Genomic DNA, 21,275 nt, shown 5'->3' with positions numbered 1-21,275 from the left:
TCTGGCTGCTTCCGACCAGAAGCCGGAGGAGATGCTCTGCCCCACTGACCTCGGAGCCACCAACCTCCACTGGCTGTGCTATAAGGGAGCTTCCGCCTGTGTTCCATGTACACGGGAACCGGAGAAGAGGGGCGCAGTGGCCTACGGCTGCCTCTTCTGCGGCCAGCTGGGCTTTGGGGCCTTGCTGAGTCCTGTCGCCCTGATCACAGCCCCCTTGCGAGGGCAAGCACAGGGGAGAGCATTGGCTACTCCGCGAGTTGCCCGTGTGGCTTGTTGGCACTGTGACTGACCATGTAGCGTCCTGCGTGCGCGTGGAGGGTCCGTCCCCGTGAAGCCGGAGAGAGGTGGCTCGGGGAGGGAGGGCCAGTCCTCGGGGACAATGTGGGGAATGGGCAGGGTCGTCTCGAGGGCAACCCCGGGCACTGCCAGCAAGCCTCTGGGGAGCTTGGCGAAGGGACAGGAGTGCAGGAGAAGGAGAAGCGATGGCTTCCCTGTCCCAAATTGCATCCTCCCCCCTCCCCCCCTGGTTGGCAGAGACCCTAGCTCAGTGGTAGAGCAGGTGCTTTGTTCCTAGAAGGCCCCATGTTCGATCCCTGGCAGCTCCCATTTCGAAGGATCAGAGAGAGGATGAAGGAAAAGGCCCTTCTGTGCTGGGCAGACGAGGACGAACTGGACTAGACGGACCAGCGAGTGATGTGGTTCCTGCTGAGGGTCAAGCCTGGCCTACTTCTGGGACCAGGACACCTCCTCAACCTGGCGCCCTCCAGATGTGTCAGACTACAACACCTAGCACCCCCAGCCACCTGAGCTGACTGGGGGTGCTAGGTGTTATAGTCTGACACATCTGGAGGACGCCAGGTTGGAGAAGAAGGGCTGCTCCCGTCTCTAGCAGCATGGCATCTGCTCTGTGAGGCACGCTCTGTTAGTCACCGCCAGGCCATGAATCAGGGCGAGATTGTGTGTCTTCAGGGACCGGCTTTTGCTCCCGCCTGCCCTGCAGTGACTCCTGCTCAGGGCCGGGCACCCTTAATTGCAGGGAGGCAGTTTGTAACCGGAGTCCGGAACGAGGAGGGTGTAGCTCGATGCCGAAGCCGCGTGGGCACGCCCCCACCCACATTACATCACCGCCCTGCTGAGTGATGTGATCGAGCACATACACAGCTCTCCTCTGCGAGCGTCCCTCCTTCGCACAGGCGTTCCGAGGTGGTGGCAGGACCTGCCTGGGTCTCCCCTGCTGGCTGTGGGATGAGCGGAGGGCCCAGGGCAGATCTTCCCGGGAGACCTGACGTAGGTGATTCTTGTGACTGATGGGCACAGCCTGGGGGTCGGGGGTCGGGGGGGAGAGGGGCTGATTTAGCGCGGCCTCTCCCAACCTGCTGCTCCCAGGATATGTTGAACTCCAACTCCCATCATTCCCAGTTGGGATGGATTTTGTTTCAGCCCGTTTTCTATAAGAATGGATCAAAAATCGCAAATTTCTCCGTATCTGGGGCGGAAAAAATGATGGAGGCAGAAACCGAAACTGACAAGTCTGCCCAGGCCTAGCTGGGGATGATGGGAGTCACAGTCCAAGACACATGGAGGGCGCCAGGTTGGAAGGAGGCTGATTTATGGTGTTTATAGGGAACTGATTTCAAGGGAAGCTGCTGAGGCCTTTGCTACATTCCGTTGCTGGTTGTCCAGTCCTTGTTTCCGTCACTGAAGGAAGATCTATGCAGTGTGCATAGCCCTCTTGGAAGCAGGGGTTGTGGATTCTAATTCTGCCATGCTGTTTTGTTGGTGTCAGCTTAGCCGCACCTCTGTTTTGCCATCTGTTCATCACCCCCCACCAAAAAAATCACACACATGATTTGCTTTGGCAGAGAAGAAAACAAATGGGTTATGCAGGGCAGCCTCTGAGACTTTTTAGTTGTGGCCTTTTCCCCCAGTGGTCTGTGCAGCAGATGTGGGGAAGAACGCACCGCGCATGGGCTGGCGTGAGACGTTTTGATAAGGTGAGGTGGAAAAAATAAAGGGCAGCTTCACTTCCACCAATTGACACGGGGCAAAATCCACTGGGAAGTTTGCTGGCGTAGTGGTTAATTTCAGTGAGCCTTGTGTCGAGTTTCCAGTGGGTCAGATCCTGTCTGTCTTCTACGTGACTGTCCTTAAAACAACCCAAATTGGATGGCTGGGCAGAAGCTTTCTCATTCATCTTCAGGGTTAGGTGAGAATTTCATTTCAGCTTGTTTTCAATAAGATTTGACCAGAATCCACACGTTGCTTCATATCTGGGATGGAAAAAATGAATGTGGGAGAAACTGACAAATTCACCCAGTCTCAGGACAGTCACCCAGGCTCGGGGCTTTGAGCGCTTAGCCCTCAAAAGCCTGAGTTTGGGTCCCTCCCTATTCAGCCACATCTGTGGTGCTGAATTAAGAGTTGCCCCCTCTTTTCTCCCACAGGCTCCTCGCCTTCAACAGCTAAATGGCAGGCAGGGATAAACATGGCCCTCTCCATGCTGGGAATAGCCGTATTTACTGACATTGGCTGGTGCAGATGGGTGAGGATTTTGTTTTAGTTCAGTTTGATAAACATTTACCAAAATTTGCAAAGTTCATCCTATTCAGGATGGAAAGAACTTGAGATTTTCAAAAACTGAATGCAGGAGAAAGCAAAATAGACCGGTTGGCCCGTCTGTCCTTGTATTGCCTCATACTAGCACCCCCCTCACCCTGGAAAGAAATGATGACAGGAATGAAAATCCTAAGCCATGTTTTTCCTTTTCCTTGGGAGTTCTGCTTCTTGCATACTGAACTGTATGCTAAAGAGCAGAAACAGTCCTTGCAGGCGTTCAGGGAATTTTCACAAGTAGGATTTGGAATGTGGTTTGATTCATACAGTCGAAAAATCAACCCAGGTGATGGAGTGCCTGATACTTGGCCATGCAGCCAAGTGGTTTTCTGTCCAGTTGCTTTGTGGCGCTTCAAGGTTTTCAGTGTGCTGGGGTGGAGGTGGGGGGCAGTAATTTTTACCTTGTTGTAGGCTGGAAACAGGCAGTTGAGCATTTGGGCAATTGATTTGTTGGTGGCCAGCTATAACCTTAAATGTGTGTCCAGCACCTGGCCAGCCAATTCCCACCTCACACAGGAATAGATGAGGCTCCTTTAAACGATGCTTGAACATTTTATGGGCAGTCCTGCGCAACCTTGGGTTTGCGTGTTCCCCTCCGCCGCCCACACACCCTTCTAGAGCAGCTGCAAGGAGGGGATTGGCAGCTTTTGTTTTCTCTTTTAAGCTAACCAGAGTTTCACATTATGTCCAGGAGATTTTGGTTAGTTGAAAGCAGGGATGTCAAAGCTCTTTTAGCCCGTGGGCCAAATTCAGTTTTGGAGAAGCTCTCGGGGGCTGCATTCCAGTGGAGGGCAGAACCAGAGCCCAAAGGGGCCAAGATACCTGCATGTTTTAGCTCAGAGGTTTTGTTGCAAGTAAGTCAAGCTTGGGGCATTTCAGCCTTTTTAGGATGGGAGGAGGACTGCAAAAGTCAGGAAACAACCCAACAATCAGTGATTGGTGGAAAGGGGGTGGGACCAAGGGAAGGGTAAGGGGGTGAGCCATCCAGGGGACCCCAGGGGTGGGCTGAGGCCCCAGGTAGGTCAGATTTGGCCCACAGGACTGAGGCTCAATGTCCCTGCTTTAAGGTGTGCTTAGTTCAAACAAGCCAGATTATGATCCTGGCTTGTTCACTAACCACTGTTTAAACTAACCAGAGTTCTCTTGAGTTCAGAAATAACGGGGGAACTCCAGCTTGTTGAAAAGCAGAAGTGGGGCTGGGAGATGCTGAGAGTTGGAGTCCAGCACATGGATGTTGGGGAAGGCATCTTTAACCAGAGGCTGAACCTGGGTTGAACCAAAGGAGCCTCAGGAAATGAAACGCTTTTTTCATTCCTTTGGCCCAGTCAGTGGCTAAACTGCAAGTCCTGAGGGTGTTACAGGAACCCTCAAGGCCATCTCCTCCAGGAACCGCTACAGCACAGGCCTCTGGAACGAATGAAGGCCGCCCAGGAGTAGATGATTAATGCACCATGTATCAGTTCTCGATTATATAATGCAATTTAAATCATTGTCTACCCAAGGTGACTAAACCGAATTGTATTAGTAATCAGCCTGGTTCTCTCTGGTTTTGCGCTATTATTATCGTTGTGAGTTATTATTTGTCACCCTTATTTCCTGCTCTTCTCCCTTGGAACGTCTCTGAGTTCTTTGGAAGGGGGGAAGTTGTCTCCCTCCCTTCTTTCCCAGGAACATGAAATTTGCAATAGGACGATTTCTTCTTTCCCCAGGCAAAATCTCTTACATTTTAAAGGGGTGGGTAAGGGCCCGCGCTGCCCTTTCTAGCCACATCTGCATTTCTTCCTTTCTCTGTTACTGCCATGATGTGCAAACCTGGTTTTACTGACAATCCACATGACGTTCACCAAGCCTTTCATTTCTGTTGTTGCTGATTTATCACATTTCTTTTCAACTTACACCACAGTCAAAGCAGAATCCATCTCAATCTGATCTGCCTATGGGGCTATATAGCCTGTAGGGCTAGAGCAGCCTTCACCCACCTGATGCACAGCAGGTGTGTTGGACTACAGCACTCATCATCCCATGCCAGCATGGACATTGTAGTTCTACACATCTGGTGGGTGCCAGCAGTGCCAGCTCCAGAGTTTGGAGGGCCCTTGGGCAAGACCCTGGCTGGACACCAGGAAAAACGTCCTGACCGTTAGAGCGATACAACAATGGAACCAATTGCCTGGGGAGGCGGTGGGCTCTCCCACGCTGGAGGCGTTCAAGACGAGGCTGGACAGCCATCTGCCAGGGATGCTCTGACTTGGATCCCTGCACTGAGCAGGGGGTTGGACTCGATGGCCTTGTAGGCCCCTTCCAGCCCACTGTTCTATGATTCTATGACCCCCTCCATGGGCCCCTCCCTTGGTGACTCTGTCTTCTCACCGCTGTGGTCAGCAGCTGCTCTTGCTCCGCCTCCTCCTCTTCCTCATCATCGCTCCCACTTGCAGGCGGAGATCCAGGGAGCAAGGCGGCCATGGCATGTATTGCTCTTCTTTCTCATCACCGCCATTGCCTGGGCCGGAGCGAAACGCAGGTGAACAAGCAGGTTGCGGGGAAGGGAAGGAGCCGCTCCAGGGGGCTTTTGTCGGTGGGCCCCTGCTGGGGTGTGGGCCCTCGGCAGGTGCCCAACCATGCCCACCCCAGGCACCAGCTTGGGGAAGGGTCTCTGCCTGGTGCAGCTGCGGCTGGTGATGGTGGGTGGTCCCCTGCTGCCACCCTGGGGGTGGGGGGTATTAAAAAGTTTTGATGAAATTGACAAGGATTTTCCCACTTGTGCAACCTGGTAAACCTACCAGGCTGGTCTGTTTCACTGGACTTCCCAACTTCGCTCATGTTTTTATATATATATATATATATAAAATATAAATATAAAATAAATATATATTTATATATTTACTACGTGGTGCAGATACCTGCCCCTTTTAAAAACCAACAGCCAAAAAAACAACCTTCCCTCTTCAGGACTTGGTGTATTTTCCATTGCACCTGGCCATCTCTGTGTGCTGTTTGTCTTCCTTTGTTCCAACTAACAAGCGCCTATAAGTGGCGTGGAGGGTGAGCCAGATGTGGCACAGAGAGAGGTAGGCAGGCAGACCATAATAGGCAAGGCGGGTGCCAGAGGTGGTGATTGGGGGCTGTGGGAGATGTCTGCTGTGATGAGGAATCCCACATCTGTCTTGTCCTTCCCTGCTTCTGGGGGCTAGAGGATGCACAGTTAGAGTTCAGGAGGACTCCCGCCAGAATGCCGTTTGCCACAGCGTTCTTCTGGAATCAGCCCCCCATCTGCCACAAATGAGAAGGAGCGCAACTGATTTTTAGGAATCCTGAGAGGAGGAGCAGTGGGCTTGAGCTGAAGCCAAGGATGTCTCAGTTGCCTATCAAGTTCCCTGGGGAACTTGTGGATTCTTAGAATGGATCAAGGCTTGTCTGTGAAATAAGTTTACCAAAGTTCTCCTCTGGCCGGCCATGTGACTTGGTGACCCTTGAGGTCTCCTCCAGGTTACACTGTGGGCTGGTTCACATGCCGAGAATCCTCCGTGCAGAACAGACCCGTGCGATGGGGCTGTGTGGGGCAGGAAACGGAGGACCCAGAGCAACCATGTGAACAGGGCCTTCTTCCTGCCGGTAATTCACATGTGCACCAGCACACTTTGCAGCTTCTCCCCACATGCATGAATTGCCGGCAGTGTGGGGCGCCGCATGGCAATAGGGTTACACTGGCTAATAGTTACTTCCTCCAAGGGGGCTGCATCCACTTTTATTTTTGGTGCATATCATCCATGTTTGAGAGCCAGTGTGGTGTAGGGCACTGGACTGGGGCTCGGGAGACCTGGGTTCTCGTCCCTGCTCAGCCATGAAGCTCACTGGGTGACTTTGGGCCAGTCACTGACTCTCAGCCTAACCTTCCTCACAGGGTTGTTGTGGGGAAAAAATGGAGTGGAGAGGAGGACCACATAAGCCGCCTTGAGTTCCTTGCATGAGGAAAAAAAGTGGGATACAATCATCGTCACCATCATCATCGTAGCAGCTTTACAATTTCACATGGTATTGATGTAGATATTAATAGGAGTTGATGTACATGGGGAGCGGGGATGACCAATCCACCCCCCCCCCCAATACTTCCATCAATTTATTATATGAATTGTATTCCAAGCATTTTACTGATGTACACCACCTTGGGAGGGCTTCTGTCCTGAAAGGTGGCCTAGAAATATTTTTAAACAGATACAGTAGCGCAGCCTTCCCCAACCTGGTGTCCTCCAGATGTGTTAGACTACATCTCCCATTGCCCTCAGTCAGCAGGAGGGGGTTTGTCATCCAACACATCTGGAGGGCACCAGGTTTGGAAAGGCTGTAGTAGAAATAATTCATAGGAATGGCACAAGAGTACATCTGCAGGAGAAGTCCCCCAGCAGACTGTGCCTTTGTCGAGATTTGAATTCCAAGCAGGGCCCTTCTGGCTGGGCGCTGTCCTGCCCAGGGCCAGCCCTACTGTTAGGCAGAGCAAAATGTCTGCCTCGGGCAGCTGATTTGGTTTGTCACGAAATGGCCAGCCTTCCCCAACCTGGTGCCCTCCAGATGCTTTGGACTATAATTCCCAGGGTTCCTGACCATTGTCCATAGTGGCTGGGGCTGATGGGAATTGAAGTCCAAGACATCTGGAAGGCACCAGGTTGCGAAAGGCTAAATGGTTAGTCATTCGATTTATGGTTATGGTACTTCTGCTGCCAGGCAAGGGGAGAGGCACGCGTGGGTTTTTTTGCCTTAGGTGGCAAAATAACTTGGCCAGCCTTGGCTACTATGTACCTTGACTTGTGCGGGTGGGAGGAAGCTGGGGAGGGCGCCGTTTACTGCTCCACCTCAAGCAGCAAAATGTCCTGGCTGGCCCTGGTGCCGGCTTGAGGAAGGCCGTCCCCTGAAGTTCCCCAGTGAGTCACCAGCACCGGGCCTGGCTCTGCCCTTTTCCTGTTTACCTTCTGGATGAGACTTCTCTCTGTGCCAACTTATTACTCAGTGTGGAGAGAGAGCGTGGGGCCCCAGTGAGTGGTGGAACCAGCACCTCCTCCCTTGTGGAAACAGCTTTGTGCCCTGCGATTGGACCTGGGTTAAGAGTCCCCTCACCTCCGTCACTCAAAACGTTGCCTGTGCACATTTGGTTTTCAGATCCTTAAAAGGCTGGCTGGGAGGCTAGATTCCATTGCAAGATGAAATGAACACACAGAACGGGCTTCAAGGGGGTGAGGCTGGCCTGCAGGACTTGCCCCCCACCAGCCCAGCCACAGCCTGTCAGCCTTCCGTTGCGGCCTTCCTGGCACTGCTGAGCCTCTCTGTTTTTGCAGCCCCAGGATGGCGGCCCCAGGAGACAGGAGGCTCACGGAGCTCCCAGGGGGCCCCGCACAGGCCTGGTAGGTCATAAGTTGCCCTGGCTTGATTTTCTCCAAACAGAGTTTCTCCCCCATGAGGCAGTTTGGAAGTTGTGATATCAAAACTGAGAATGCCTGTGGATTTTGCAAAAGAATAATAATGCTGTGGCCTGCATGGTTGGTTTGCTTGTTTATTTTCATCCCACCCCTCAGCCAAAAAGCCTCCAGGCTTGCATATCAAGACAAGATAGTCCCTGCCCGCATGCTTACAATTTTGAGACGTGACACACAAGGAAGAAGGAATGGGGAGGGAAGAGGAAAAAAACAAGTGGTCTTTCCGCAGGGCTGGTGGGATGGCCCTGTTTCCTGCTCGCCTCTCGTTCTGTATAGCTTGCTGGAAAGTCTGCTGGCGGTGACAGTTGAGGGAGGAGGAGCTTTCATGGGGGAGGTTTGGGGGGAAACAGCGGTTTGCTGAAAAAGTCTTGAGGACAGGCTTAGACAGCAGGGGGAAATGGACTGAGGAAGTGCACGGGAGGGCCTCTGCCAGGTATAGTGACCAGCTTGTCCCAACCAGGTCTCCTCCGGATGTTTTGGACTACACCTCCCAGCATTCCTGGGAGGGGCTGGGGCTGACGGGAGATGAAGTCCAAACCATCTGGAGGGCACCAGGCTGGGGAACGCTGGTGTAGCCAAAGGCAGAGAACTGGGGATAGAAGGAGACTGAGGGAGCCAACAGGAGAGGAGCTCATGTGGAAGAGGCGAAGAAGGAAAGGTGCAAGCGGAGATGGGGGCGATGCAGTGCTGAGAACGGAACGGTGGAGAGCATTAAGAAAATAAGGGCTGGAAGCTTGGGAGGCATGCCGAGGGCTGGCCTGCCTCACGCCGTCACAGTTACCACCCCCAGAACCTGCCAGGGTTTTGCATCTCTGCAAGGCCACGTGTCCGGCATGTGCCCCAGTAAAGTGAGTTGGGGGAATTTCCATGGGATGGCAGCCAGGGGGAATTTCCAGAGAGACCACAAAGGGTTCCCCTCCTCCTTGTGTAGGATCTGGGTTTGCTCCTTCCACCCCACCCCCTGGCCCCCTGCGTTTTTCCTCTGGGGCATCAGGAAATTCCACCTTCAGAGGCAGGAGTGTGGATGTCCCGCCGCTGCAGCCAACCAGATGTCGCCAGGATGATGACTCGGGGATGGCTTCAGGTTGGCCGCTTGCCAGGCTTGGAGCCGGGCAGGAATTTCCCCCTCCCCAGCAAGGTCACGCCGGCGTGTGACTCAGAGCCAGGGCCGAGCGGCCCCTCCCCACTGCAGCGCGGGGCTTGGCTGGTGGGCCGGGGGGGGGGGGGCTGGTTTTGCTTTTACTCCCTAGGCTCCTTTTACGGCTCCCCTCACCCCTGCTTGGTTTGTGGGCAGCTGGCGGATGGCTAACCTTGCCTTTGTTGGGGGTGGGTTGTGGGGGCAGTGGATTGGGCTGGAACGGGGCTCCCGAGGCAGTTTCTTCACAGCTAGGCCAAAGATGGTGAGGTGGGCGTCCAGTATCTGCAGTGGCCAGGACTGGGCCCGTGCAGGTGGAGCGGCAGCGAGAGATCTTTGGCCTCTTCAGACCTGGGACTAGAGGCGGTGTTAGCGAGAGTCCTGCTGTTTTGAGATGGGCAGGGGGGACATCTCTGATCCTGTGTATGTCCAGAGTCCAAAATGCATCTCGAGAGGCACATCCACTGAGCGCAGGGCTGGGCAACCTTTCCTGTATCCAGGGCCGCGGTCCTTCCGCACGGGGGGGGGGGGGGGCGGACAGGTTGGAGGTGGGGGGGCGAAAGCCAGCTGTGGGCAGGCCAGTGGGAGATTGCTCCTTTTCTCTTCTGCCGCCCCTGTTTCTCTCTCTCCTCCTTCCCGCCCCGTCGTCTGGCAGGGCAGTGGCAGGTGGCTCCTGGCCATCAGTCCAAACTGGTCGCACGCAGAGGGTCTTTGGAATTAGGCCCAGGACTGCATGAAATTGGGGCCTCGTGCAAGGGCTGCAGGTTGCTCACTCCTGTCTTAACGTACTCCCGCATTTTCAGATTGGTGAAGGGTTAGGCGCAGTGGAGGCCGGTGGCTGGGATGTCAGTGGGGCTGTGATTGCATTCTGGGTTTCAGCCAGAACTCTAAAGGAGCTTCACGAGGCACCAGCCCCCACGAGCTAGACATGGGTGAGCCCACCCCGCAGTAGCAGGGACTGAGGAGCACTTCAAAATGCATCGGCAGACCTGCTTTAAAATGTATTGCCTCTTCTCCTTCTGTCCTCTCTTTTTCTCTCATTTTTTTCCCATTCGAGAGAGAGAGAGGGGGAATTGGAGGTGGCAGCATTGCTGCGACCCACTTTAAGTTGGAGTGCAGCCCAGTTGTAGGCCACAACCCACAAGTTGGATCGGTGATCTAGACCAGGGTGGGCAGAAGGTAGGTTTCTTATGGATAGACCTCAGCTCCCAGAAGCCCCTGCCAGCATGGACAGCGGTCAGGCATGCCAGGAGCTGAAGTCCAACACACCTGGAGATCTGCTTTTTGCCCACCCTTGATCTAGACCTCTCATATGGGGATGCCAGAGGTTGCTCTCTGTCGTGAATGGCCACCACCAGATCGACTGGGCCAGAAGAGGTAGAAACCCTGAACACGTTTGTAACTTGTAAACCTTGAAAACATGTGCGCGCGCGCGCACACACACACACACACACACACACACAGCCTAGCACGGTTTTGCTGGAAATAACCATGACAATCTGTATGTGCGCAAGACCCTTTTTAAACCTAGATAAGTGATCTCATAGAGAGATCACGTAAGTGATGGAGGCATATAAAGAGACATGACAGAGGCACGGCAAACTGCACGGTCTGGCAAATGTGGATAGACTTTTTTCTCCCTCTCTTGGAGCACTAGAACCACCTTCCCCAGTCTGGCATCCTCCAGATGTGTTGGACTGCAGTTCCCGTCATTCCCAGCCGGCTGGCAATCATGAGAGCTTCAGTCCAACACATCTGGAGGGCACTGGGCTGGGGCGGCTGCACTGGAATACGTGGGGCTGCCCCACGAAATGGACGGGTGGATTGACTGGGGCAGAGCAAAGGAAGGGCCTTCTTTGTGCAGTCAATAACGAATGTCTGGAATTTGCCGCAGGAGATGTGGCGAGGGCCAGGGGCTTAAGTGGCTTTGGAGGGGAAGTAGGGCCATTTGCGGGGGGTGGGGGGAGCCATCAGGGACGGTTGGCTAGTGTGGCTGAGCGGGATCTCTGCTTTCAGGGGCGGAGTATCTACTGAACAGCAGTGGGCGGGAGGCTACCAACCCAGGAGGCCCGTTGCCTTCATGCCCTATTTATGGGCTTCCTGGGAGCATCTGACAGTCGTGCTCCTGCATAGCACCCCACCATTCCAGTAGAGCTTGTGCGGGAGAACTTCCCAGTGGGTTGTGCGCCGACAGACCATGTAGCGGTGCAGGACAGGCTTCTTCCTCCTGGAGGTTTTCTTGCCCCCTCCTCGTGAGTGCCTAACCCAGGGGTGCATTCCCTAACCCAGGGGCGCAGAACCTCAGGCCAATGGCCATGCTGGCTGGAGACGATGGGAGTTGTAGTGCAACGCATCTGGAGGAGGGCGCCAGGTGGGGAAGGCTGGCCCCAGGCAGGGCGGAGAGTGCTGCTGGCCCACCCCAGGCCTGAGCCCCCAGGCACATTCCTCATACGATGACCCAACGGGCTCCTGACATGTGCCTGCTTTGGGCTGGCGTCTGCAGGAGAGGCAGGGATGTGGCTCCCGGAAGCCCCCTCTCCTGGAGGCCACTCTGGGCAGTTGGGGTGGCAGCAGAGAAGGCGCCTGGACTCTGCCGCCTCCTCCAAAACTAGAGATGTGCAAATCAGCAGAACCGGAGCCGCCGAAGGTCTCCGAAATCCCTCTCAGAGCTCTGATACTCTAGTCGGTGTCTGATTGCGCGCTTTCTTTTTTCCTTTTCGCATGAAAATCCATGTGCATTTTCATGCATATTTTTCCCAATGTACGCATCAGTTGTGTGCATCTTTGAAATGAACGCGTTCTTCTCCCATTGCTCCCTTGTGTGCATTTTTCAGACGTACGCATTTTGCCATGCACGTTTTTCAGACGTACGCATGCAGTAGAACACTTTTTTTCTCGTTCGCGAATCACATGGCAAGCACGGAAATGTGCGGACGTCGACTGCAGATTGCGTCTGAGTCCATGTTCGGTTCAGAAGGTGCGAACTGGGGTAAATCCTGATAAGGAACGAACTGAGACCACATTCTCACTTATCCCTAGCCAAACCCCATAGGACCATTTGCTCCAGAGATGCGGTTTCTCCTGCCAGACTCGCTGGAGCAAGTTCCTGCATGCCCACCAGCTCTCTCAAGCCCCTCTCATCTCCTGGACCAGGCCTGGCTCCGTGGCTTCTCCCAGGCTGCCTCTTCGGCCTGGAACGGCCTTCCCTCTCTGCTCATTGAGCAACCCCACCCTGCCCCGTCCTCAGCCAAAGCCCCTCCTCATCCCCCCTTAGCCTCCGCATGCTTGCTCCTTTTCCTCTGTCATCCCCTGCTAGCTCCTCTGTCGACTGCTAAGATCTCGCCCCGCCCTACCTCATCTGTCAAAACATGGGCTGCAAGAAGCGCCAGTGCCAAGGGTCAGCCTGGCCGGGCACCTGCCAGGGGCCCACACCCCAGCAGGGCTGACGGACAAGAGCCCCCTGGACCTGCTCCTCCTTCTCCCCATGGCCACCTGCTTGCTCACCCGCCTCTCGCTCCGGCCCAGACGACGGGGGGGGGAGCAGCAGCTGACGCCCCAGCCAACTCGCCCGCCACCTGTCATGCCACAAGTGGTCGCAGTGATGCGAGAGAGGAGGAGGGGCAAGAGCAGGTTGGGGCCGCAGAGGGCAGGCTCACTGCAGGAAGGGGGCCATCGAGGGTGTCTTGCCCAAGCAAAACTGGAGCCGGCACGAATTGCAAGCCCTCTGGGCTAGGACTGTACCGCTCTCCTGATCCGTGCAGCCCCTCGCCTGCTGTTCGCATTAATCCAACAGCCCACAGAAGCTGTCATGTCTGGTAGAAGCAGAGCCTCACTGGCTCCACTGGCAAACCGGGGCAGAGCCTGGCATCGGTTCTACCCACAGACGGCTGCAGACACGGGGACAGCAGCCCCTCATTTGCCCAGCCCCTCTCTGGACGCACAAAAGCCACTCCTGCCACCCGCGTTAACCCGGCCTGTCTTTGTTCCCCTCAGGGCTGAGAACTATTGGTGGCGGGGCCAGAACAAACGGACCCTGAAAGTGGGCCAGTTCCCGCGCAACACGGTGACCTCGGTGGCAGGACTGTCGGCCCACGACATCAGCCAGCCACTCAAGAACAGCTTCATCCACACGGGCCATGGAGACACCAACCCGCAGCAGTGCTGGGGTTTCCCCGATAAGATTGACGAGTAAGAACTCCGGGGCCTTCCTCCGGCTCTGCTCTTGGCTTCTGTCTCTCCCGTTTTCTCCTGAGCTCCCCACTTTCTCATTCTGAAATGGCTGTGCCCACGGGGAGGGCTGCTTCAGGGCGAGAGAGGGCCAGGGTCACGTGAGGGCGTTAGTGCACCTGTAGGCTATGGGCCGGTCTGTGTGCACACCCCGCTTCCATGGGAGCATAGGGCACCCATAGGTTGTGATTGTGGGCACAGAAGCTGGCTGCGCTGGGGGCAAGGTGGGGCGGAGGCGGGGAAGAGTGGCGCGCAAAGGGCCGAACTGCACATGACACACAAATGTGCATTAAAAAACGTACGAATTAAAACTGCTTTTGGGGGTGGCTATTTAGAACAGGGAGGTGGGAGGCGGGGGCAAGGGCGCCTAAATCACTCCCTCCTGAAGGACTGTTTGTTTCCTTATTCTCATTTTTAAAAAGACCTTTGGGGTTCTGCCACCCACATTTGTGAGCGATGTGTCATTTAGCTCCTAAAACGGGTGTGTATGCCACAACATCCAAAGAGGTTACCCCAGCCTTCTCCAACCTGGTGCCATCCAGATGGGTTGGACTGCAAGCCCCATCAGCCATGCTGGCTCGGAATGATGGGAATTACAGTTCAACCTATCTGGAGGGCACCAAGTTGGGAAAGGCTAGGGTACATTATTTCCCACATCCATCCCAGTAAGTATAGTTTCCCTCTTAAGAGTGCCTCTCCTTTTGTGATACAGCCCTTTTCTCTCACCTTGCGTTCTACAGTCAAAGCATAGGATATGTCGGCAGAAAGGTGTGCATGTGCATGTGTGTTTCTTTGGGCTCAGGTGCACTCATTTAATGTGCCAGATTCCCGAAAGCCATGCAGAATTCTGCACAAAAATCAAATTTCACGTGCCCACAGGGTGGCCGCACACTTGTCTGCGCATGAGTAGTACATGGCACAGTCCATATAGGATGGAGCTGTGTTAGTGCACAGACCGCCACTGTGTTGCACATCGTTCATTCCATCATCCGGTTCCCACATGCCGTGTTTAGTGCAACTCCACAGAGCGGAGGGCGTGCACGTTCCTATGTGGACGTGCCCGCAAAGGTCAAAAATTTGTGTCTGGGTTGCCTCACTGATCATTCAAAATTTGGATTTGGGGATGCATTGCAACTGAATCATTTCAGCATTTTCAAAGTCCCTTTTGACGTATGGTCGCTCAAGCTGGATGCAGCTCTGCTTGGTGCAGGGCAGTTGTGGGCCACCAGCACCATTGCCCCGTGGTTCCCCAAGATCATGGGCCAGTGGAGTCACACTAGGCGGCCTGTGCATTGCAAGCCACGGGAAGTTCCCCGGCGTTCGACCTGGCATCCCCTGCCAAAGCTGACCCGCGGGCTGGTATTTTGTGCTCCGCTTGGCTGTGGCTCTCGCTGTTTCAGCTAGGAGATGTGTTGCGGGTGGGTGTGGGGAAGGGGTGGTTCCCTCACAGAGCTCAGAGGCAAAGGCCCAGCTCGGAGACAGGCTGAGCCAGTTCAGGCCTCACTCGCACACACAGGCATGTGCGCAGCCAGGTTCCGCAGGCGATCGTTTTGGCATTTCTCATGTTCACACATGGCGCTCCTCTCCCAAGGGACCTTCTCAGTTCAGCACGGGCTTCGTCACTCAGCTCCTCTCTGCTGCGTGGGCGGCGGCGCGCACAGGCCGTGCAAGGCCAGCTTGTTCCCATGCGCCCAGTGAGGTGTACCCATCCCGCCCTTGTTGTTGGCTGGGGCCACGCCTTCCCTTGTTCGCCCTACTCCCCACGGTCCTGGTAGGCTTGAAACTGAGACGCTGGCAATGCAGACCCCACTGTTTGGGCTTGGCTGAAAGATGAAGGACCCGTGGGTTGTGTGGGCAGGGGAGAAGCATGCAAAAGGAACTGGGGTCCATGCACCAAGATACATAGGGTAGCCCGGCCTTCCCCAATCTGGCATCCTCCAGAATCGTTGCCCTGCAACTCCTATCACCCCAGCCAGTCCCTCCCCAATGGCCATGCTGGCTGGGGATGATGGGAGTTGTATCCAACACATCTGCAGGGAGCTGGAGGCTACCCGTATGAGGTCACAAGGGATCACTGGGCCATCTGTAATCCTTTGGGGGCAGAGTCCATGTTGCTATGTGTGTTCCATAAGAAGCTACAGCAGGGGTGCAAAAAGTGCAGTCCGTGGGCCACATGCAGCCAAGGAATTTGGACAGCTTGCATCTGGTGCCATGGCAGCACTGCCTGGGGTTTCCCACATCAGGGCTAGCAAGGGAATCCCTTCCTTCTGTCCGACAGTAATACAGAAGTGTAGATGGTTTGGAGAGAATGCTGGAAGGGTCCCCATTTTATCCTTCTTCCCGTTGTTCCCCGCAGACTGTATCTGGGCAATCCCATGGACCCTCCAGATGTCCTAGGAGTGGACTTGAATGCAGCGAGACCCACCCAGCTCCCAGGAAGGAACAAAAGTAAGGTGTTCCCCCAGCCCACTTCCTCACCCCCTCCTGTCCCCTTGCCAGTGCCCTATTCCAGCCACCCAGCTCAGCCTGAGCCTAGGTGAGCTGCAGATACGGACGTGTGTGAGTGCATTGTAACTCAAGAGAACTACAAGCCCCAGCATGCCTCCGTTTCATCATTCCCTGTGCTGCGGTAAGTTGGGTGTTGTAATTTCCAGGGCCTGTGTTGCAACCACACCACTGGGACATAAAAGGGCCGCTCTTGGGCTCCTCCTCTGGCGCATCGCGTTCCTAGAAGAGGGAGGAGGTGCTTGCGTCACCTGGAGAGCAGGCGGCACTTTTTTTCCGGGGCTTTTGCTGGCTTTGGAGCAGCTTCTTGGGCTTTCAGCTTTCGTTTTCTTCTCTTCCCCCACCCCAAGTACCTGCTTCCGTTACCAGTTTCTTCAACTTTTTAGAAGCCAGTTTCAGAAGGGCGGTTGTGTGAGTTCGTAGTCAAAGGACAAAAAAGCGCCATGATGCCAAAGTGACGATTCAGTTGGTTGTGGCAAGAGCTTTTGCAAGCCAACAACCGATATCCTCAGGTGCTTGAAGCGAACCGACTTTTGGATTGGGCGGTTTTAGAAATGCACAGGCAACCCCCAAAATCTAGCACTGCTGCCGATCTATTAATCTATTATGAGCTAGCGTGGTGTAGTGGTTAGAGTTTTGGCCTGGGACTCAGGAGATCCAGGTTCCAGTCCCCACTTAGCCATGATGCTCTTTGGGTGACTTTGGTCCAGTCACTGATGCTCAACCTCTCCTACGTCAAGGGTTGTTGTGAGGATAAAATGGAGAGGAGGAGGGCCATGTAAGCCGCCTCGGGTTCCTTGGAGGAAAGGCGAGATAGAAATATAACAAACAAACAAAATAAAGTTCCATTCCTAAAGTACGAAGCATTCCCTCCATGAAATGAGAAATGCTATTGATGTTGAACATACTGAACAATCGCTTCCGTTCATTTATGACAATTTTGTTTCCAAATATCAAAAATGGATAGAAAGAACAGGTCACATTTCTGTCCTGTCCATAAATGTAACAATTCCACACAATTTGGTTATTTGAGCAGCATCACACCAAACCTTTGCAGTCCATTTATTTATATCCAATTCTTTGTAATAGGCAGTAATTGGAATTTGGTTTTCGTCTATGTTTGCTCACGTGCACCCAAGGTTTGGAGTTCACAATGAATCCCCCCTAACATCCATAATTACCTCCTTCTCAGTCCATTCCAGGCATCTGATGGCACGAGGCAGTTGCCTGTTAAAGCCTGGGCTGCAGTAAACTAGTGCTACTCTGAATACTGGAAGAGTTTGACTTTCGCTGCAAAAGTTCCTGTTTCAGGAGGTGCTGAAATACTTGCCAGGAGGAAAAAAAAACCAGCCAGGCTTCCACACTTCCAAGCAGTTTCGGCAGCCATTTGTCCCCAAGTCTGCTGCTGTTCAAGGAACTCAAATGGTTCTTGGCTGTTCTGTCGCATGGGGCAAACAGCTGCTTGGAAGGTGGAGCTGAAAGGGCAGGATTTATGCCCCCTTTCCCCAGCTGTGCAGTCCCAGTCAGATCCAGCCCAGCCCACTGCAGGATCTTGTCTCATTCAGTCCACAGTCCCTAGAGACAGGCTGGCCTCCTAGGCCTCCAGCGCAGGAGGCAGGAACAGTAGCAAAAAGTGCTGCAGCGCGTGGAGGGGTTGCATCCCAAAAATTCTCCTGTCCTGCCTCCCATATCGATTGCTCTACCTGGTGACTTTTGAATCTGCCTCTCCCACGGCCAGGAGATTGGTGCAAGCTGCACATGGATCTATGTGGAGTGCAAGGGCTGGACACTCTGAAGGAGTGCACCTGAGGACCTCCCCCCCCCCCCCCCCCCCAGGGATAGGTCCTAGAAAATGTGCCTTGCACGCTCTAACATGTTGAGTATTCACCAGGTCTTTGGATGGTTCCAGCTCTGCAACTATGAGTATTAGAACCTTGAGGAGGGAGGGGGTTAGATTCCCCCACTAGACTTAGATCCCTCTCCTGACTCTGCACATGCACAGCAAATGCACATGCTCGGGCAGGCACACAGCCCTGGCTCGAATGCCATTCCTCCCCCCCCCCGCCTCTTTGCCAGCTGCCTGCTGCCTCTTGCGCACAGCCTCTGCCCCGTGCATGGTGCTGCTGACTAATGCTCAGCCCTCTCTCTGTCTCTCTCCATTGGTGGGGGGTCTCTCTGTTTCTGTCTTTCCTGCAGGGGAGCCACCACCCCGGCCACCTCAGCCCTCGATCCTTCTAAAGAGTAAGTGGGGCCGCTTCCTGGGCTGCTGTGCCCCCTGCGTCTGCCCTCTCTGCTCTCTCTTAGCTCCTCTCTTCACAGGTACCGGTGGGGGGTGGGGACCGGTGTGCTGTGAATGCCCTGCCTTGCACCTGCCGAAATCTGCCTGGCCTCGCGCACAGAGATTCCGGGACTGCATGAGGGTCTCAGAGAGGGTGTGTGATGCTGAGTGTGCAAACCGAGGAATATAAATCCTCACTCTTCCGAGGGCAGAAAGCCACGGTCTCCTAGCTGTCTTTGTCTTGCGGGGGGGTGTCTCCCCCCCCCGCCGCCTAACATTCAGTCCCCCTCCCTGTACCAAGTTTTAGTTGCCCTTCTAACATCCTATATCTGTGATGTGCCTTTTCATCTTTTATTTCAGCCTTCCCAACCTGGTGCCCTCCAGATGTTTGGACTGCACCTCCCATCAGCCCCAGCCAGCATGGCTGATGGGAGGTGCAGTCCAAACATCTGGAGGGCACCAGGTTGGGGGAGGCGGCTTTCATTCATCTTTGCAGTAACACCCATTAAAGAAAATTCCACAGTACAGCCAGGTTTTTGTTGCCTGTTCCCAATGAACTAATCCCTTTGAGAGTCTGGATCCCTCTTTGTGATGGGGAACCCACCCAGTATTCTCATTTCTGCGTCTCTGCTGCCCTCTGGCGGAGTCCTCTGGTTTTCAACAAATTATAGGCAAGATACATATTATACTCGGGGCGGAGCGAGACCTTACAGTCAACCCGGGGTTGCCACCAAAAGCAGCAGCCTCGAGTCAAGGTCTTCTCCTCACAACCCATGGCACCCTCAACCTTGGCACGGCATAATCCTGAGTGCATTTCCCCAGCATGATCTGCTGCTGGTGGGGACAAGACAACAAGATAAATGTGCCTAACCATTATGGGGAGATTGTGAAAACCTCAGCGCAGAGCTGCTGTTTTCAGTAGCAGCTCCACGTTGAGCACATAAAGCTGCCAGACTATTTGTTCATCTAGAGCAGTATTATCTACTCTGGCAGTGGTTCTGCAGGGTCTTGGACAGAGCAAGGGTCTTTCCCATCTCCTGCGACCTGATCCTAACTGAAGATGCCAGCAGGGGTTGAAGCCGGGACCTTCTGTGTGCAAGGCAGCTGTTCTGCTGCCAGTCTATGGTCCCTTTCCCCAGTAGCGGCCACTTCTGCACTTCACATTTCTCTAGCGCATTTCAGATGTTAAAAGCACCTTGCATTAATGACCCTCACTTTACCCTCCTTACGACAGCCCTTCCAGGTAGGCCAGCACGATACTCCCCATATTGCCAATATCTTTGCCAGTCTGTGCCACCATTTCCTTGAGGATGGATGATGCGGGCCAACACATCTGCTCAGGGGAAGCGGCTCTAGGCACACCTGCGCATAGACGTTCCGGCCTTTGCAAGGAGCGGCGCCATATCCCTAAGGCGGCACCCATGCTGACAGCGGGTCAGCTTCTCCAGGCCCCTGGCAAACGTTCAGCTCCATAACTCAGCAGTGGCACCCTGCTTTGCTCACAGAAGGCCGCAGGTTCTATCCCAGAGGCCTCCAGCTCAAAGACCTGGGGCAGACAGGCTGCTGAGGGATCTGGGAAAACAGCAGCCTGTCCGAGCAGGCGGCAGTAAACTGGGTGGCTAGCAGTCTGGCTGGGCGTGCGGCCACTGCTTGTGTTCACGTCCAGTCCCTGGTGCCGAAGCCCCCCCGCTCCCCGCCAACCACACTCTGGTCCGTGCATTATATGCAGCGGTGTGCAGGTACATGAGGGTCCCCCTGGCATCAAGGAGAGTCCTAATGTTCAGGCAGTGCGGTTGAGCCACGCAGTAGAGGCTGGTGGCTCCGATTTCAGCGGGGCTGCCATTCCATTCTGGGTTTCAGCCAGAACTCTAAAGGAGCTATCCAAGGTGCTGAGCCCTATCCCCCAAATAGGTGCAGTGCCTTGGATAGCTTCCTTAGAGTTCTGGCTGGCTGTGACTGAAACCCAGAATGGATGCGGAGCCCCACCAGGCTTGGAGCCACAGGCCCCACTGGATCTGTGCCAGCAAACTGTTCTAGGAGCCCTCGCCCGCTAGGAGCGGGTCTTCTGTAAAGCGAATGGGTCCGAATTCCAGACCAAGCTGCCCCTAAATGCTTTGCATAACAGTGGGGAAGAACATACTGTTACTGGGGACACCCCCCCCCCCCCGGAGGATCGCTGCTGAGCTCAGAGGGAACAGGTTAGTGTGTGTGGGGGAGACGATGTCCTCGCCCCCGCTCATCAAAACGCCCTGGCACCTGGGCCCTGCGAGCCCTGCCCCACCACGCCACTGGATGCGTATCTCACGAGGCGAGACGCGCCGCTCCTGGGCAAGGGGGAGCATTGTTAATCACAGTGAGCTGGGCTGCGCCTCGTGACGTGCGCTGGCCGTGTGCTCTGGCGGGGGCGGGATGTGTAGCGGCATGGGGAGCCAGGAGAGGCGGGGGGCACCTTGCGCTGGGGGCGTGGGGGGAGAAGCCGCTCTGCCGGTGCGCCCGTCCTTGTGGCTTGCAGGTCTCTGGAACAGCCTTCCCCACCCTGGTGCCCCCCAGATGTTTTGGACTGCAGCACACATCCCTTATTATGCCGGCTGGGGCTGATGGGAATTGAACTGAACATCTGGAGGACATCTCATCGGGGGGAGGCTGCCCTCGTCAGCTGCCTTGAGCCAGTGAAGGCTGGTGGCTCCGATGTCTGGGGCGAGAAATCCGCTCCAGGCTTCAGTCGGAACCAGTCAGAACTCTCAAGGAGCTCTCCCAGGTGCAAAGCTCCGTAGATATGTAGCTCCTTTAGAGTTCTGGCTGAAACCTGGAGCAGATTCACCCCCCATTGACACTGGAGCCACCAGGTTCCCCTGCCTTGAGCTCTTTGCACCATGCAGGTTTCTGTGTAGTCTGCCCGCTCTCTGTCTCTGTCTCTGTCTCTCTCTGTATGCTTGCAGAATAGTGTGGTTTGGATTGCAGTGGCTGGCATGTGGGTCAGAGGTGGGGCGTCCCGCCTCACCATCAGGACTTAAGACTTGATCCATCCAACTTTCTGATTCTAACAAAGTTT

The 21,275-nt window shown here is 54.8% G+C and overlaps 1 protein-coding gene across 7 annotated transcripts in view; it reads left to right on the top strand.

The window, feature by feature from the left end:
• TNK2 (tyrosine kinase non receptor 2) overlaps nucleotides 1-21,275 on the top strand; it is a 134,941-nt gene that overhangs the window by 103,027 nt on the left and 10,639 nt on the right. For 5 of the 7 annotated variants that reach the window (XM_084847753.1, XM_084847754.1, XM_084847750.1 and 2 more), the window contains 2 exons: nucleotides 13,207-13,401; nucleotides 15,797-15,888. In XM_084847753.1, the coding sequence (XP_084703879.1) occupies nucleotides 13,207-13,401; nucleotides 15,797-15,888 (287 nt within the window). Of the gene's footprint in view, nucleotides 1-13,206; nucleotides 13,402-15,796; nucleotides 15,889-18,141; nucleotides 18,187-21,275 lie in introns of all 7 variants that reach the window. The other 2 variants (XM_084847751.1, XM_084847748.1) reach the window with 1 other exon arrangement.

Source organism: Heloderma suspectum, chromosome 3 (assembly GCF_057233095.1).
Source record: "Heloderma suspectum isolate Gila_16-S chromosome 3, 16-S_ref, whole genome shotgun sequence".
Taxonomy (NCBI): Eukaryota; Metazoa; Chordata; class Lepidosauria; order Squamata; family Helodermatidae; genus Heloderma; species Heloderma suspectum.
Note: the sequence above shows the minus strand (reverse complement) of the source record. Positions and strands in the feature narration are given on the sequence as shown.